Below are 14,237 nucleotides of genomic sequence, written 5' to 3'. Positions count from 1 at the left end.
CCATTTGTCGTCAGACAGCCAAATACTGTCAAACTAGCATATTATTTTCCTCACTATGATACTGTACTCTGTTTCACCCTCTGCTAATTCGTCTTCCAGCGTAATTCTCAGACAAAACCTGAGATGCTGAAAAAACAAACAGCACCAAAGAAGCTGTGTGCTGCGATGAAATTGATTTTACATCTGGAAGTGGCTGGGGTTTTTTTTCTTTCCTGAACGTTTTAGTGGAACATATAGATCCGTTTTAGAGTAGATTAATTCATCCGAAGTGGCTTCCTTTGCGAATACTCTGTAAATAACACAATGTGAGGAGTATGACAGCCGCGCTTTCTTTTTTTAGATGCATTAAATTTGACGGCTTCATGCAATCTTGTAGAGCACGTGTTAAAAGCTGCAGTCTTTGCATTTTAGCTTCCACCGCCTTCTCACCCCTCCTCCCCATCTTTCTCAGTTTTCTCTTTTCTTTCCGTCTCTTCGCAAGTATAGTTTCTCAATTCTAATCATATTAAACTTATTAAATCACTGCAATGTAATTAGTTAATTGTTTTGTCCTATTTGTCCACATTCACATTTTCCCCCGATGCTGTGCTCCCTTTCAATGGTCCATACCTTGCCTGTTCTTTTATATTCTTGCTGTAGCGCTACGTGCAGTCAGTACTCCTGGCAGCTGATAATGATCCCCCACTGCTTTTGTAATTGGCCAAATAAACACTTGACAACACTAGTTTAAAATCGGACAAGTTATTTGGGTTTAATTACCAAGTGGGGGCCCGTAATGGCCCCTTAGAAATGCTTTATTTCAGCAGCACGTTTAATTATGTTGGAAACACATTTCAAGGGTCCGTGTTTATTTTTCCTCCTTTTGTGGTCATGCTGAGCAGTGTTCAGTGCCGGCTCAGTGTTTTCTCTGTTGCGATAAAACCACTTGGTTTATTAATTTATGTAGTTTTACAATGATAGAAATTTACCTGAAGACAAATGAATATGGTTATTTGAAAGTTGTCTTACTTACACATACTGTGAATCCTCTGACAATTTGTGCTGTATTGATGGGACCCATGGTATTTTGGTGTAAAAGTCTGATGACCGCGTAGTGAGCTTGGAGTGCTGTAGTGCAGTTAGCGGTAATCCGTAATAAAAAACACCAATACAAACAGAGGCCGTTGTTGCAGCTGTACCCCAGGCCAAGCTGAAACTCAACTGTAAACGGGTGTAAAGGTGATTATATATATATACATTATATATATACATATTTCATGTCTAGGGGCCTTTAATGTTAAACACCATATTTAGAAGGTTGTAAACAAAATTTCTGTGATCTAAACTATGAAAATATTCCATTGATAAATGAGGATACTTAATTAGCTGAAATTTACTTATCACAGACGCGATAAACGTGGGGTAACCAGTACATGTTAAACATTGTAAGTGAACAACTATCAGGAATTTGTGAAAAACAGAAGAGGTGGGGACCTGCTTATTTGTACTCCTTTTTCGGACATGTTGAATTGTGCAAGTGTAAACTTTTGATGTGCTGCTATGTAAATTGTTTTGCATGATCAAAACAAACCAAACTATTACCATTACCAAGATTCCCAGTTATAAAAAGATACAAAGACCTGGTTGGTTACAAAGTAAGTCAGATTAAAGTCTATGATTTGACTCCCATGTTGAACTTTATTCAGGTGATTGAAAACTTTATCAACACCAGGTTGAGAAACAAACAACAAACCGGAGAGCTACAGCAACACAAGAGGAGAGAATATGGCTTAGGGAGAGCGGAGAGAAAAAAAAAACCCAACAGCTTTGTTTGTTGACAGATGCCTCCATGCTTATGGTCTGTTAATTGGATAACAATGTAAACAATCACCGATGGCGCCCGTCTCCTGTGTCAGTGTGGCATCTTGTTTCCCTACTTTCGTTTTTAGAGTCAGATGCTGCACTTTCCCATGTTGTCACTCTCTGGCGCACTGCAAACTCATCCACAGACACACACACCTGCTCCGCGCCAAAGTCTCATTTACTCCTACCTGATGCTGTGGTGCCACAACAGCCTGCCGTGCTCATTAGCATGGAAGCCATTTGCAACGCCCCACTCCTGAGGTGGGAAAAAGGAACCCAGTGGCCCTGTTGGTGCTTTATCCCACAGTTGGAATGAAATATGATTGCAGCAATTGGGTACACACATACACACACCCATCCTCACACTACTGGCTCCCCACAGTGCTATGAGATAGTTGACAAGTTGAGGGGCACAAGGGTGATGTGGCAGCCCCCTCCCTGCTCACACCGGGCTTCCAGGGACCCCCACTGAGAAGTCAAGTGTCTAAATGGCACGTTGAAATGAGGGCAGAGAGATGAAATACGAGGAGTCAAAGACCGCTGCTGTGCATGTCGGTGTGACATTTCCAAACACCCTTAGGAGATGTGAAGGGTTTCCTAATGTTATGTCCTTCTCACCTTAATCTAATTTACTTGACTTCATATTTTTCCCTGTTCTGTGTCTGTGCTCAAACACGCATGCAGATTCTTTTCTGAAATTTGAAAGTTTTTTTTTTTAATTGTCCATACTGTCAGTGTGAATGGTTGTTGATCTGTATGTGTTTTGTGATCAGCTGGCCATAAAGTAACATTTACTCAAAACAATTAACAATAAATTCTCAGTCTTAACTAGTGGGTGGGAGGGTTGGTATTGTGGAAGTGGTAGAGCAGTTTGTGTTTGTATTCTTTATATTATGTATGTTTATTATCTATTTTTGTGTGACCTGGTTTACATGTTTTTCTGCAAAGTTTGCATCCTGTTATGAATGCTACATCACCAGGAGCGTTCTACGGTACATGTGTACTTTAGTGATGACGGACAAAGGTGCGACTTGTTCATGGTCAGAGTTCAAGTTTCATTCCTTACAATAGTCTGTCTCCAACCTGTCACTTTACATGTTGTGAGGTTGACCTCACAACACACCGGACTTACCCTTCGACCCTTTAGAGCAGGTACACGGAATCGCTTAATTATCCCACTGTGAGGTTAGAATAGAAGCCCCAATCACAGGGCCTGACGCAGCAGTCATCAGATAAGCCCAGGACACATCTCATTGTCACACCACCTCCTCGCCACATAGCTCATTCAGCCCAGGTGTTAGATTGGCCTGATGTAACACTACCCCTCCAGTGATTAGCTCACATAAGCGAAGAGGCCCATGAGGGTGTCAGGGAGAGTATGATTGTTTAAAAAAAAAAAAAAACCATAGGTCAGACCCCCTTCATGTCAGCTAACTCAATCAGCTCCGTGGTGGGTGGCGCTGCATTATTCCTCTGCTCTCTGACAATGGCCTGGATACACGGAAAACATTTTCTTCTACGGTCCTGTTACCTGTTTCCCATTCGTGAAATTAGTCATTTTACGCATACAAAACACAAAGGTCTCTGTCCTTAAATTCACCTGCATAACTTGGGGCTGGGCGATATGGCCCAAAACTGATATATTTAGGTTGAATATGAAAAATATCAATAGTTTTTCCAGAAAGTGAGTTTAGACGAAATCAATACTTATATGAGGATGTTTATATTTATTTATTTATTTTAAAGCTTATTCTTATCCTGTCTGAAAATAACCCTTAGAATAAAGTAGCCCATTCTTTTTTGAAATATAGAAAAAGTTAAATATAATCTTTTTTTTAAATAACAACCGTTTAGCTATGCTCAAACCCCTCCTCCATTAGCCTGCATGAAGGGATGAGGGAGATACAGTGCAAATCCAGTCTATATCGGTATGAACAATATGGTTGTATTTGATATCGTGCATGTAGGAAATATTGTTAATGTCATTATATTAATAATATGGATATATTGCCCTGACCTCAACCCCATCTCAAGCTGTTTTTCATGCTGCCTTCAGTGTCCTCTTCAATAATGTTTCTCTCCCAAACCTAACACCCTCATACCGACAAGTACACATATATACAGGAGATGCATGTTCTCCACTGTCATTGGTTGAACAAACACTGTACTCTCATTCCAGTTTCCCATCATACTGTTTTTCCACAAACCAAGAGGAGTAGAGCTAAGCTTTGCCAAGGCAGCACTGTAGAGTGGAAACGTGTTATTAAATGTTTCATTTAATGAAGACTGCTTGGTAAGTCTTAACCCTGTCCCCTACCATCTTATCCACAGATCACCCAGTTGGATCCAGCATCAACTCTACTGGAGGCCAAGTTGTTTCCACAGGAGACTCTGTTTCTGGAAGCCAAAGAGTAGTAAAGTGACTGATGAACTGGCCGAACACAGCATGGGTCCAAATCCATCTGGGCCTCCACAGTACATGCGAACACACACACACACACACACACACTCATGCAAAGACTTACTCAGATCCATAACACACAGGCATGCACTCAAGTGCAACGTAAGCTTCTCTGCCCTTGGCCTGGTTGCTGTACATCTAAACTTGGTGTACATGTGTTGCACAGAAGAGCAAAGACAGTATCACAAGCACAGAGCCACCCCCCCTCCCCTATCCCTTCTCTAAGAAAACTACAACCCCCTAACCTGTACCTCTCTTTTTGCTCTTTCACACACTTGACATGACGTGTGTCATCACTTTCCCCCAAACACACAACACAGTGACGGAATGGAGATCCCAACTAGACAGACCTTTGTCACAGGAAAAACACTCGTTCACCTTAACCCCCCACCGCCCTCCTGCCTCCCTGCTGCTTTTCCTTTACTACATGGATGGTTTTTGCGTTTGAAAGATTCAATAAAAGCCAGCGATAAGAGACAAGACATCTCATGTCTATTTACCCCCTTTTCCTCAAAAACCCATCTTACCTTCACCATTCCTCTACCCATCAACTCTCTAATCTGGTTTTACCAGTTTGATGCTGTATTATTTTTACTTTGATATACAGTATATAAAAATATGACTAAACTATATGACATTAATGTGTCTCCCCCAGCAACTTCTTAAATAGAACCTCAACTTGTCAGATCTATTACCGTTAAGATAGCCTTTTTTATAGGTTGTGGATTCATGCTTTTTATACAGAACCCAGCAATGATCAATAGATGCAACAAAAATACACAAATAGCTCACAAAAGTGATTAGAACCCTGACATTTCAGCAACCATCTTCTCGAGGGAATACTATAAATTAAACTTGGATATTCTTTAGAGCAGGGACTTTTTTTTTTTACCACGTTTCATAATTTTGATGTGTTGAAATGGGAGGGGTATACTCACTTGTACATTTTCTATATAAAGTATTCATAGCGCTTCACATTTTATGTGATAGCCTTATTTCAAAATGAAATACATTCAACACAAAAACAATATTTTTTTTAAAGTTAGCTAATTTAGTAAAAATAAACTAAGAAATCGACAGCTTTTTGAACACCCGTATTTGGGCAGATTTGCAGCACCTTTCAAACCCCACCAGGTTAGATCTGTCTGGGCAGTTAAAGGACAGAGCCTGTCCTGAAAACACCCTCTTGATATCTCAACTGTGTGCTTAGCATTGTTGTCCTGAGAAAAAATGAACCATCGCCCAGTCTGAGGTCAAGAGTGCTATGGAGAAAGGTTTCATCCAGGATGTCTCCGTACATTTTTCTGCATTCATAGATCCCCCTATCCTGCTGTTGAAAATCATTCTCACGGCACGATGTTGCCACCACCATGCTTCCCTGTCGGTCTGGTCTTGGCCTGGTGATGAATAGTGTCTGTTCTTCCAAACATGATTCCTGGCTTTAATGCCAGCAAGGTCAATCTTTGTCTCATCCGAGTTCTGAAAGTCCTTCAGGTACCTTAAGGCAAACTCCCAGATGCACTGCCATGTGCCTAAGGAATGGCTGGAAAGATGATTGTCCAGCTCAAAGGTTCTCCTCTATACAGAGCAACCCTGGATATCTGTGAAAGTGATCATTATGTTTTTGGAACACCTGCCTCACAAATTCCTCGAATGCTCGGTTTAGACGGCTGACCAGTCCGGGTGTTTACGAACTTTTTCTTTATCTATGGTAGAGGCCATGGTGCTCATTGGCACTTTCAAAGTAGCAGAAATGTTTAAGTGACTTTCCCAGATTTGTGCTTTGAGACAAATCATGTCGCAGTGTTCTCCTGACATTTTGTGTTTTTGACATGCACTGTCAACTGTGTGACCGAATAGACAGATATGTGCCTTTCCAAAGTAAAGTCATCAAGTCTAATTAACTGAATGCTGATTCACATGCAGTAGAGCATAGCACACAGCAAAATGTCTGCCATATTAGTAAGGGGGCTAAGCGCATGGCGGGGTACAGTGTATTCACTGACTCTTAAGTGGAGCCTAAAATGAAATGCACAGTGCGTACACTTGGATTAAATGAATGAATTAGATTTATTGAACAGACGGAATACATACAAGTAGATTAATGTATGCACCCCTCCATCTTCTACATAAGGACTATGAGTAATAATAAATAAGAATCCATTATACTGCACAAATATGACCGACCCGAGGATGTCAATAAAAACCAAGCAGCAGTATGTAAGTCACTTTTCCTTCTTTTACATAAAAATCTAAATTTCAAAGTGAAGGAAATGATGGGCTACAGAATATTCTTGACAGTAGTGGACAGCGCATGAAATGAATTTATGGTGACAGAGTGCAACCACTAAAGTCAAACCAAGACGTGGTGAGGGATGAACAGGTGATTTTAATGTAAAAAATATATCTAATACTTTGGCAATTATTTTTTTATCATGTCATTATGGGGTAGTGTGTTTAGAAATTTGATGGACCCTGGTGAGAATAAGCCTTAGAAAATGAATGAATGAAAGAATAAATCAATTTTCAAATAACTTCACATAAAATGTGGAAAAAGTAAAGTACTCTGAATTCTTTATGAATGCACTGTTCCAACAAATAACGTAATAAAATACAAATATTACTGAGCAAAATAGTGTAGCTCAAACCAGATTATTTTGCAACCAATTCTCTCCTAGAAGCTGTTTCATTGACTTTGTGACTCCTCAAACATGGTTTCTGCTGTCTTGAACTTCATCCTCGAGGGTGAAATAGACAATTATCTCATAAATCTGGCTGTCATCACATCCTGTTTCAAAATATTTATAAAATCAATCCTTCCGTTCTTGCAGTCAAGGCTTTATTTTCCTTGTCTCGTTTCACACGCGATGACTGAGATGTGCTAATATGCTCATCCAGCCACACTTCCCCCCTCGCTTTGGCCAAACGATGTATCGCTGAAGGCAGGGCTTCAGATGAGATCCGGACTCCCTTGTCATGCTTAACAAGACAAGCTTCATTGATTGCTCATTTATGAGTCAGACTGCATGAGGAATGAACGTTACTATACTGTTGTTAATGATGCTGATGATGCATTTGTTTGATATGAATCATAACACATGGGAGCACGTTCTCGTGAGAATTTAATTGGATTTTGTACACGGGGTAATTTACTGTAATTTGTTATTTAAAGGTGCTGTCTGCCTTGGTTAGGTACTGCATGGGGGCGCAGTCCCTCAATCCCGCCCACTTCCTGCTCTTGACATTGCAAGCCATGTCCCACGCAACATACATGCACGCACATTAGCCATCTTTGTTGTGCGCTCAGAGAAATTTGGTTAGCTAAGAAATGAGCCATCATCACATTTCATAACAACACAATAACTCCACAATTGTTGGTAATTGAGACTGCTGTTATATTTACAGTATATGCTTGCTTGATATTTACAGTACAGCTGTGACAGCCATGAACACCCATCCTCTTATTCGGATAAAACAAAAAATCACAAGGTTTAATTGAATTGTGACAAATTTATTTGTTCAGTTTTAAGAAATGACCACCGCTGGCTATCTTTTTTGGTTGGAAAACCAATTTATTCGGGTAGTTGTTTTTCCCTCCATTCAGTATCTGAATGACGCTTTTTGGCTTGTCTCTTATACTAAGCAGCAGGGTCATCCCTGACCACATTCCAACAATAGTCAGCAAAATTTGCTTTTAAAGTAGTCCGTGAAGAGTCTTTGAGTACACGAGTGCTGCTGTGGAAGCTCTTGAGGGCAAATGTTAAATGGTCTATGGTTTTTTTTTTTTTGCATTACTGTCAGACATGTGAGCTCAGGGCGAAGGTGAGGTTGGAATTTGTTTACGCAAACTGTCAGACAGGTGCATGTCCTGTCAAAGCAATGGGGCCGACGTGTGCATAGTGCATCTCCTCTGGAGTGTAAGATTACAGTTTCTATCATGCAGCGTGATGCGTTCAATGTGCTCAGACATGTTCCTCTTCCTCAACACTGTTGAAGCTGTGGTGGCAGACTCGGAAATGCCAAAATGATATTCCACATTAACCTTTTGCCGTTAGCTGTTTTCGTCTTAGACTTTTCAGAGAGGTCATTGGGGGTCAAATTTGGACTACCTTGAAATCGAACAAAACAGAACTTGTCTCAATTTTGCCAGAGAACATCTTGATAATACCCAAGACCTTTGGGAAAATAATCTGTGCTTTGACAAGACAAAAGTTGTGTCCCATTTCACCTGGCTCAAAAGTAAAGCCACATTTCAGTAAAAAAATATAAATAAATAACATTACACAGTAAAATATGGTGGTGGTAGTGTGAGGGTCGATGGCTGTTTTGCTGCTTCATGAACTTGAAGACTTGCTGTGAAAAATGGAAGCATGAATTCTGGCGGTTAAAGCTGCAAAACCCTCCAACTTGGCTGAATTACAACAATTCTGCAAAGATGAACTCATTGCAAGTTATGCAAATGCTTGATTGCTATTGTTTCTGCTAAGGGTGACCCAACTAGTTATTAGGTTTAGGGGAAAATCACTTTTTCCACACAGGGCCATTTAGGTTTGGATTTTTTCTTAGTCATAAAAAGTTTCAATTTTTGTGTTCAGTTGTTTTGACATTAATATTTTAATTTGATTGATGATTTGAAATATGTAAGTGTGACAAACATGCAAAAACAAAAAAGAAATCAGAAGGAGGACAAACATTAGACTTAGACTTGTGGAAGTGTAGCATCTAATAAGCTTGATTAAATTATTTGGAGGCATCAGAAGCATCAGTAGCTGCTGGCAAAGTGCTCTTATGACAAAGAGTCAAACCAGACTAGGCTAGATGTCTTCATCATCCTGTTCAAATGACCCACATTGAGACCCACAGAGGGTCCGTGCCATGAGCTTAAGGTCACCTCAGGATGCTGTCTTGACGCTGTGTGTGACGACAAAGGAGGCAAAGTGTCTATGTTTAACCAGCCCTCGCCGGGGTCAAGAATGTAGCTCGCTGGCGAATGAACAAAATTCCTAATACAAGCCATCTCCACCTCCCTCCTTTTGAAGTGGGAAACACTGGGATGTTGGAATCACAGCTTCTCCTCTTTGGATCCCAGACTGGCCTAAACATTGGAGGGTCACCCCTAGAGTTTACTTTCTCAGAGACGGTGGGCCTCGGCCAAAGAAACAGAATCTGTGAGGCTTAAACTGTTGGAGTTTTGGGGGGGACACAAAGGGAAGGTCACTAAAATCCTTATGTCTGTGTCTGTTGGTTAATGCATGCAAATACTTTTTTATGTAGCTAAAACAAAACACACACCACCGGTTGCGCTGTAACCAACCTGATTAAATGGGCCTGTGAATTTTCTCTTTCGTCCACTTCATTATTTGATTGCAACCGGACCGTTCAGGTTGTCTTCCAAGACGTTCTGCCTTTCATTGGAATGTGATTTCAAACAAATCTTCCATTTATTCATTCACTGTCTTTTTGTACTTTACATATTAAATACATAAATCACATACATAAACAAAATGTAGTATTTCTCTCAATAAATGATTGGGACCCTCTTTTGACAGATATGTAGGTCCATACTAAGTACAACGTTAAAATCTTTTTTTTAATAATTCATTTCATAATATAATCACATTATAAGGAGAAAACAAGTATAAAATAAAATATGGGCAAAAAAAAGCATATACAGCTAAAATGTTTACTCATATGTTGTACAAACAATATTACCAGGATTTCAGGTTATTAGACCAAATATATATATATATATATATATCTTTTTTTAATTCTTGTATTCATGTACAGGAACTCAAATATAAAACATTCATAAATATTTACTTGTTTGGGGGCTTGGATGATCAAAAATGTTTTGATTGACTTTATAAAATTCATTCATTTCATTTATCACTATGCTCGTTCACTAACTACTGTATATTTATTTATGAAAATGCTTGTTTGCATGTAGTAATTATTGAAAAAATATTTTTTAATTCAAGTTCTTTATTTAGGTTTTAACTGCATCTCTGTTTGGACTTCTTCGGAGAGTGCTCAGCATTAAGTTACTTAATTACTAATTATTAATCACACCGACATATATTTAAATATCCATTTTTATTTTGTATATATTTCATATCGAAACTAAAATTAAAAATGAAAGTGCATCATAATATCACTTATTACCAACGAATTGGGTTTATATGAGATTCCTGCACATTGGTTCAAATCAAATGCTTATTGAAGCAGTTTGTTGAATTAATTCCGTTGTCCCTTGTCTATAATAAAAAAAACTAAGTCTTATAAGTAATAAGTGGGCCGCTGGGGTTCTAAATGTGTGCAGTAGCGTGGAGAGGAGTAATTATACCTTCATATTAATTGTGATCGCGCGCACACACACACACACACACACACACACACACACACACACACACACACAGCGGGGCAATTGGTGACATTTAGGGCCACGTCTTTGTGCAGAACACTTCAAGTTTCAAAAACAAGGCCAATTGAAGCGGGTCGCCTGAAAGGGAGCGCCATTGTAGGGCGCCACATTGAGTTTTGATTGGGGACAATGGTGTTTCTCAAATTTCCCGCAAAAAGAAAGCCATACTCCATCTGTGATCTCAATGAGCGTCTATTCATCCGCCTGCCTGCTTTGCACAGGAGGCAGATGTGGAGGGTAGGGGCAAGGAGAGAGTTTTTAATTGGCTACACACACACACACACACACACACACACACTGCAGTTATTTGCCACTGAAGGACGAGCTTGCAGAGTCCAATAATCTGGCCGTGTTGATGAATACTTGTAGCCCATTCATTAAACAAAAATAATCCCTGCCAAACTAGCCCCGGGCCACACAAAACCGGCATTGTGTGTGTGTGTGTGTGTGTGTGTGTGTGTGTGTGTGTGTGTATGAGTCTGTGCTTTGGACGCCCTTAAGATATTTAAAATATTCATACGCCATCTCCCAACCTTTATGTGTATACAGCCTGTTCCAGAAATCTGGCTTCTGATTGGCTGAAACGGCATTGGAGGTGGAACTTACATTTATAATACATCTATGCATTAGTTTGTCAATCATCCATACACATATCAATAAGACTACAACCTCATTTGTTATTGTGCCTTTTCCAGAAATGACTTTCTTCCGGTCTGTAGTTGGGAGCTCTCTCTCTCTCGCTCTTTCTCTTTCTCTCTCTCTCTCTCTCGCTCTCTCGCTCTCTCTGGGAGGCGAAGCCAGGCCCAAAGAGGGCCGGGACTGACGGAGCGAAGCGGCCGGCCACAGCGACCATCGGGGTGCAGGGCAGCGGAAACATGCTGCTACATATGTCGGGTCAAGCATGGGCTTTTGTTGTCACGTTAAAAGGGGTGTTAAAAAAAACCCTACTCATCTGTTGCGTCACTCGTTGAAATGAAAGCCTATGATGCAGTTTTGTGGGTGCATAGGCCTAATGAACCGCTTCAAAGTCGATTGGTGCTCTCTAGTCACTTTGAATGCGCGGGGGGCATTTTTAATTGGGCCTGCAGGAATAAAGGACGACTTAATCCTTATCATAATGCTGTTTTTGAGCTATTCTAGCGAAGCAAAATAAAGCAGTTTATACTTTTATCACGTGCACATTTATTCGGTACAGTACCGATCTAATGAGGTCCGATACAATAAGGAAAAGTAGGAAAAGCAGGAAAAATAAAGTACATACACCAATAACTTAGATTATTGAAATGGTCGCCACGATAATAATAATAATAATAAGTATGACGTAGTGCAGTCTTTCCAATAATAAATGATGCAGGTTACATATGCTGATCATATGTTTGTTGTTGCAATAGTCATCATAAGTAGGCTAATACATTTAGCATGGTGTACCTAATGAATTGTGTATGTATATTTTTATACCCACCACCTATATTATGACTTAATCAACAAATTCCATATTTTAAAGATGATAAAAAAATAAATTTACATGTAAATATTTAATCTTAGCCTAAAATTTGACATTTTTAGCTTCATGAAGGTTATTTTGTTTATGATCTGTCATCACATGGACCACACGTGGAAGTAGCATGTATGTAAAGTTGAAATAACCTGCGCCATCTTGGAATAAAAAAGGCAAAACAACAGCAACAAACAAACAATTAAAGTGGAACTGACTAATATATCTCAGCAATGCTTGCCTCCTCCCTCTTGTAGGCTGCAGCTTGCATGCATCAACAGCGCGTTCGGGGCACATAATTACTTTGAATGTCAAAAAGATGTCGTTTTAATATCGTCTCCATTAGCCTGTTGGCTGGGTAATTAAGGTGCAGATGACAGCGGCGAGGAAACAGATGGCATTTGCTTACAGTGATTCAGAAAGTAAACAAAGAGGAGGAGATGGAGGCCATTTTCTTCTTTCTCTTCCTCCTCCTCCTCCTCCCTCACTCGCACTCTCCTCCTGCTCCTCGTCGTTGTTCACTTTTTTTTTTAGTCAGGCTCTCAAAGAGCCCACAATGAACTAGTAGAAACATCTTCATTCTCATTGATTCTCATTGCTGCATGGGGTTTTTATCAGGTATTATATATATTATATATATATATATATATATATATATATATATATATATATATATATATATATATATATATATATATATATATATATATATATATATATATATATATATATATATATATATATATATACCTAGAATATACCTAGAATAATATATAGATATTATTTTGGCACCATGCATATCAGTTATACATCTAAAACAATGTGATATTTTATTTACTTAAATACGTTTGTTTGCTCCTTTAAACGTATTTAAGTAAATAAAATATCACATTGTTTTAGATGTATAGCTGATATGCATGGTGCCAAAATAATATCTATATTTATTTTATCTCATACCCCAAGAGACAATTGTATTTCTAAATAAAGTTATACAAACGTGTATAATTCCATGACTGTAATATTTTTTAATTAAATACAATATATCTTCTAAATATATATATATATATTTCTAATATTTTCCTAACTCATAAAGGACAGTAGAAAGCCCAAATTATTTTTCATTTGTTCGTTTTCGCGGGGGGTATGCTGGAGCCTATCCCAGCTGACTTTTGGACGCAGGGTACACCCTGAACGGGTCACCAGCCAATCACAAACAACCATTCACACTCATATTCATATCTATGGACAATTTAGAGTCACCTCAAATGTTCTTCATCTTGTGAATATATATATATATGAACAACAATAGCAACCTACATGATCCTGATATGACATACATGTATCTGCAAAGTCATGCAAATAAAACACATGATGTATTTCAGATATGAATATATAGGATATAAAAACTATTTGTCAAATTGTATGAGAAATATTTACGAGATACACTTCTTTAAATTTTGTCAATTCAATTGTACATTTAATGTAGGTAATCATTTTGGGGAACAACACTCTAATACAATAACAATATATCATATAGAAATAAAAAAAACGACGTGTTTAAATCGATTGGCATGATAAAATATAAAATGTAATCTTCAATTTGTGTCTGAAAATTATACATTTTTGTTTAAAATTTAAATCCAGTTGACTATCTTGACTAAACGAAGCGCCAATATTTATGGCACAATATTGTATCATGAACTGATATTAAATATTCATCCCAAAAAAATGAAATAGATGACTTACCTCCCGGTGGAAGACGACTAATAAGGACGATTCTACGAAACGGAAAAGATAATTGTAGTATTCTATGTGACCTTGATAAGAATGTATTTTTAATTGTATAACATTAAAAACACGCTGCATCTGAGTTAGGCTTTGTAGAACTCCCTTCAGATTCTTAACACTTGATGTTTTGGAGGTGCTGGGTGGGGGTGGAGGGGGTGTGTGTGGGGGGGTAGAAGAAGAAGAAGCAGAACTCAGGTGGACACAGTTGAAAAATGAAGCAAGCCAATCAG

The 14,237-nt window shown here is 38.8% G+C and overlaps 1 protein-coding gene across 1 annotated transcript in view; it reads left to right on the top strand.

Annotated features, from left to right (window-relative positions):
- Positions 1-9,778, top strand: part of faf1 (Fas (TNFRSF6) associated factor 1) — a 68,260-nt gene extending 58,482 nt beyond the window's left edge. Inside the window, exon 19 of the mRNA XM_058072940.1 lies at positions 4,174-9,778. Coding sequence (XP_057928923.1) covers positions 4,174-4,257 — 84 coding nt within the window. The 3' untranslated portion in view covers positions 4,258-9,778. The remainder of the gene's footprint in view (positions 1-4,173) is intronic.
- Positions 9,779-14,237: the final 4,459 nt, after the last annotated feature.

This window comes from Doryrhamphus excisus, chromosome 5, assembly GCF_030265055.1.
Source record: "Doryrhamphus excisus isolate RoL2022-K1 chromosome 5, RoL_Dexc_1.0, whole genome shotgun sequence".
Lineage (NCBI taxonomy): Eukaryota > Metazoa > Chordata > Actinopteri > Syngnathiformes > Syngnathidae > Doryrhamphus > Doryrhamphus excisus.
Note: the sequence above shows the minus strand (reverse complement) of the source record. Positions and strands in the feature narration are given on the sequence as shown.